Source organism: Akebia trifoliata, chromosome 11 (assembly GCF_017979445.1).
Source record: "Akebia trifoliata isolate Shusen 1 chromosome 11, ASM1797944v1, whole genome shotgun sequence".
Taxonomy (NCBI): Eukaryota; Viridiplantae; Streptophyta; class Magnoliopsida; order Ranunculales; family Lardizabalaceae; genus Akebia; species Akebia trifoliata.
Window position 1 is genome coordinate 44,952,658 of NC_141385.1, and position 3,997 is coordinate 44,956,654.

At 34.5% G+C, this 3,997-nt stretch overlaps 1 protein-coding gene across 2 annotated transcripts; it reads right to left on the minus strand.

Moving 5' to 3' along the window:
* Positions 1-639: 639 nt before the first annotated feature.
* Positions 640-3,350, minus strand: LOC147392006 (CRIB domain-containing protein RIC10-like). 2 transcript variants are annotated; one of them, XM_086417471.1, is made up of 5 exons: positions 3,011-3,350; positions 2,732-2,817; positions 2,552-2,646; positions 2,314-2,422; positions 640-992 (listed from the first exon to the last, which is right to left on the minus strand). In XM_086417471.1, exons 2-5 carry the CDS (start codon positions 2,787-2,789, stop codon positions 769-771), a joined length of 486 nt encoding a protein of 161 aa, XP_086273597.1. In that variant the 5' UTR covers positions 2,790-2,817; positions 3,011-3,350; the 3' UTR covers positions 640-768. The 2 variants fall into 2 exon arrangements, with proteins under 2 accessions (XP_086273597.1, XP_086273596.1); XM_086417470.1 differs by having other exon boundaries at positions 2,732-2,821; positions 3,011-3,348.
* Between the last annotated feature and the right edge of the window lie 647 nt (positions 3,351-3,997).

A 3,997-nucleotide genomic window follows, 5' to 3' on the forward strand; every position in this document is an offset into this window, starting at 1 on the left:
AAAACAAATCCTTTTCAATGAACCTAAGAAAACATAACTAGGGTTTTACATAATGCCAATGAAAATTATGAAAATAGGACTTGATCGGTAGGACATGTGGCTTGATTAACAATACCTCCTTATTGACCAGTATCGTCAGGCTCTACAAACTAATAGAAATACTCACATGTTTAGGGGGACTAATAGGGTTGGAGCAATTGTAGCATTTTTCGTAACTTCAATGTTGAATTTAAGCTCATACCAAATCCTTTTTCTTTGTGATCTTAAAAGGATTAATTGTTTTTGAAGATCAATGCTAATGGACACTTATAACATAAGATGCATTTCTTTTAATCATTAAATTCTGCTTCATCTGCCTAAACCCATCCTCACCTGGAAAAAAAAATGTCCAATTTTTTACAATCTAAATCTTTCACATTGAATTTTAACTTTGGTAGGAGTAAGCTTATGCTTCTTGTAATATCTATGGCTATCAATGGACTGAATCTAACCAGGCTTGGACTTTCTATAACCAGCAGCCCAAGTCAGCTAAACCCAAATCCGGCCCTAAACTGCGGGCCCAACAGGCCTAATAGACAACACCTAAATTATTAAACTTGAGTACTTCAGTAGCTGTTGTATTAAAGCTAATTTCACAAATGACAAATCAAATTCTTTTTAATCTACACAATGTAATTATCCAACCTCTTCATCAGTTCTTTTTAGCCCTTTTCAATGAGCCTGCTCAAGATTCCCATCCCCCCCAAATATAGATAAATTACAACATTTCTATGGTATTACTTCTTGTATGTTTGGTGTTATCTCCAGTTCGTGGGCCGTGGTACCAAATGAAGTTCTTGATTTTGCTGCTCTTGAGGTTCGCCACGATGAGGATGACGGTGATGACCCGGTCTTTTTCCGTTTGTGCTTCTTGGGAACCTTGGGAAGTTCTGTAGATGGAGAATCTTTGAAGATCTCAGAAGCAGATTGATGTGCCATGGATTGTTCAAAATCTGTGGATGATTCAAATAAGTTGTAATAATTGAAGATTATATATAAAAAGATCACTTAAATAGTAAAACTATCTAGAGACAAAACAAGAAAATAAGTTGAGATCTACTTACTCTATCTTGGTATAATTCATTAAAATGATAAGTTATCTTTAGGGGACCAAGAAACATGATTTTAAATCTCGTTCGAGATCGAGACAACTTGTCTGATACGTCTTGGTATTGTTCACGAACGAGACAAATAGACAAGTCAAACGTATCAAATGAGATTTAAAATCACAGCTCACTTTTTCTCATTCCGAGACGACTCAGTCTCGTTTGTGGATGATACGAGACGTCAAAACCATGCCACCTCTTTAGGATTGGCTTGGGCTTAAATTGGCCCAACCCGATCAGCCCATTGATAGGCCTACCAAAGGGTACCTACTCCGGCTGTACACTGAATCAATTCTCCCATATTCTTTCTACCTTTATTAGGGTTATAGGCTGTTGGAGTGCCAGCCTTAGATTCCCCCATTTCATCAGATTAAGGCAAGCATGTCTTGTGACAAAGAGCAACCAATTCTCTGATAAGGGACAAAGCATCTGGACTCTTTAAATTGACAAAAATATCCTTAAAATGATACAAAAATGTATTTACTTCAATAGACATTTAAGGAATCTAGATCAAAATGCTCACCAGGATAACTTCAAAACTTACAGTTTTAAAACTCAAAAACTAAACCCACCATAGCACATCCCTTGGGTACATTCAAGTAGAAAATTTACAAGTCTTACTTGGATGATTCAAATAAAAATATAATAAATTTAAAAATAATTATAATATTTAATTTTTATTCTCCACAAAAATATTATATGGAGCAAATAACTCGGTCGAGTTTTGCCAAATTGATTCAATGAGTTGGTTCCATCGAATTTTGAAACCAACCTACCCAAAATCCAATACCCACACTTACCCAGTGCTTGTGATGTGCGGGTGTTGCACGTGCCCGAGGAAGGGACCCATATGCCTTGGCTCTTTCGGACGTAAGTTCAAACCCCCTCGTCGTCAAAAAAAAAAAAATTTCCAATCGAGCCGACTAGGCCAAGTTTCGCTTCAAATGGCATGCAAGTCACAAAATGGCAAATTTTCTACTTTGTATGTCGATTTCTTTTTTTCCCACCCAAATTCAAACCAAGATATAGCTTAATATTTGGAATAATAAGCCATAAAAGACAATGGTAATGACTATACATTAATGAGGAAAAATAAATATTTGGAATAAAACATAGATGATATCGTTGAGGAACTTATATTATTTTCATCTCGAGCAGAGAAAAATACCTTGAGAAGACCATGTTGACATAGCTGTCATATAGCTAGGATCCCTTGATTCACCTAAATTACTTAGGGATGATGCTGAAAAATCCGAAGCTGTCTTGAACTCGTTCATCTAAATCACCCAAAATGAAAAGCAAAAAACATATTTAATTAGATAAATCTTCAAACTTAAAAAAAAAAAAAAAAAAAACTAATCAAATTAAACATAAGAAACAAAGAACAAGTGGGGAGAAAACCGTACCCAACTGGGTGAATTAGCAGATTGGCTATCCCACCCAATATGAGCCACATGCTTAACATCTGTAGGATATCCAATCTCCATTTCTCTCTCCTTAACTACAAAACAAATCCATTTCTTTTCAATAAGAACCAAAATATGAAACATTGAAAATAGAGAAATTATAAAAGATAGGACTATTACCAAAGATCTGAGAGATGAATTTGAAACTCTTGTAAATCCCTTTGATCTTGGTGCCCATTGTAGTAACTCTTAAGCCAAATCCAATGCTTCCTTTGACAATATAGAGATGGTTTTATTAAATAAGATTCTAATATTTTTTGAATTTTTTGGAAAGGGTTGTGTATTAAAGAAGGTGCAATAAAACCAATTCTCTCTAATCTCAATCAAAGAATATAAATACAAAGAATGCAATAAAAGTAATTTTGGATCTCTTCCTTCATTGATGTAAGTAATAAATACCTTCTGAGAAACGTTAATGAGTTGGTAAAAGTTGAAAGTTGGAGACCTTCTCAGTCTCATGAAGATCCATCTTCATTCATCTTTCTTCAACAAAAAAAAAAACAAAAACCTTGAAAAGAAAACCCATAGAAACAGAAAGAAAACCCAAAGAAGAAAAGAAAGTGAAGAACAGAAAGATGAATTTAAAATGGTGCCTTGAAAATGGGAGAAGAGAAAAGTAGGTAGAGAACCATGAAAGATGAAACCTCAAAAATAGAGGGTGAAGTGAGGTTTTGAAGAGGAGAGATGTGGGGAATTAAATGCCTCTGACATGGATTTTTCTTAGTGATTTCATGTGGTTGTTAGGTGGCATAGTATTGAATGAGTAACTTGGGGTCTTACCCCTTTGTCGTTTGTAATTAGAATTTTGTTACAAGGTGTCCCTACAAGGATTTGGTGAATATTTGAGATATTCCTCGATCTAGTCCACACTGAAAGATTAACACAAAATTGTCTAAATGCCCTTGTTAATTAATCTCTAGTAAACTTTCTCCAAAAATTCATCTCCGAGTCCCTCAACTTTTAGGATAAATTACTTTTACCCTATTTTACATTGTCTTCAACCTCTTGCCAAAATTCCTAAATTTATCTACCCTAAAGCTCTAATGATTTTGGACTTCCCAATAATAATCTTTTGTCCTTGAAGGTGGAGGAAAAATATCTTCTGATAAGAAATAAAAATGGGGATTCTTTTTTTTTTTTTGAGTCGTGATAACTTGAGTACCTCACGTGGCATACTCAATTGACTTCTCCTGACGTGACATGTTTGGGAATTGTAGATCTATACTCCTTGGGATACATAATTTCACTTTTTTTTAAAAATGCAATTTTGTATCTCGAGGAGTATAGATCTATGATTCCTGAACATGTCACGTTAGGAGAAGTCGATTGAGTATGCCACATGAGGTAGTCATTTTATCATGATTCTTTTTCTTTTTTTTTTTTTTA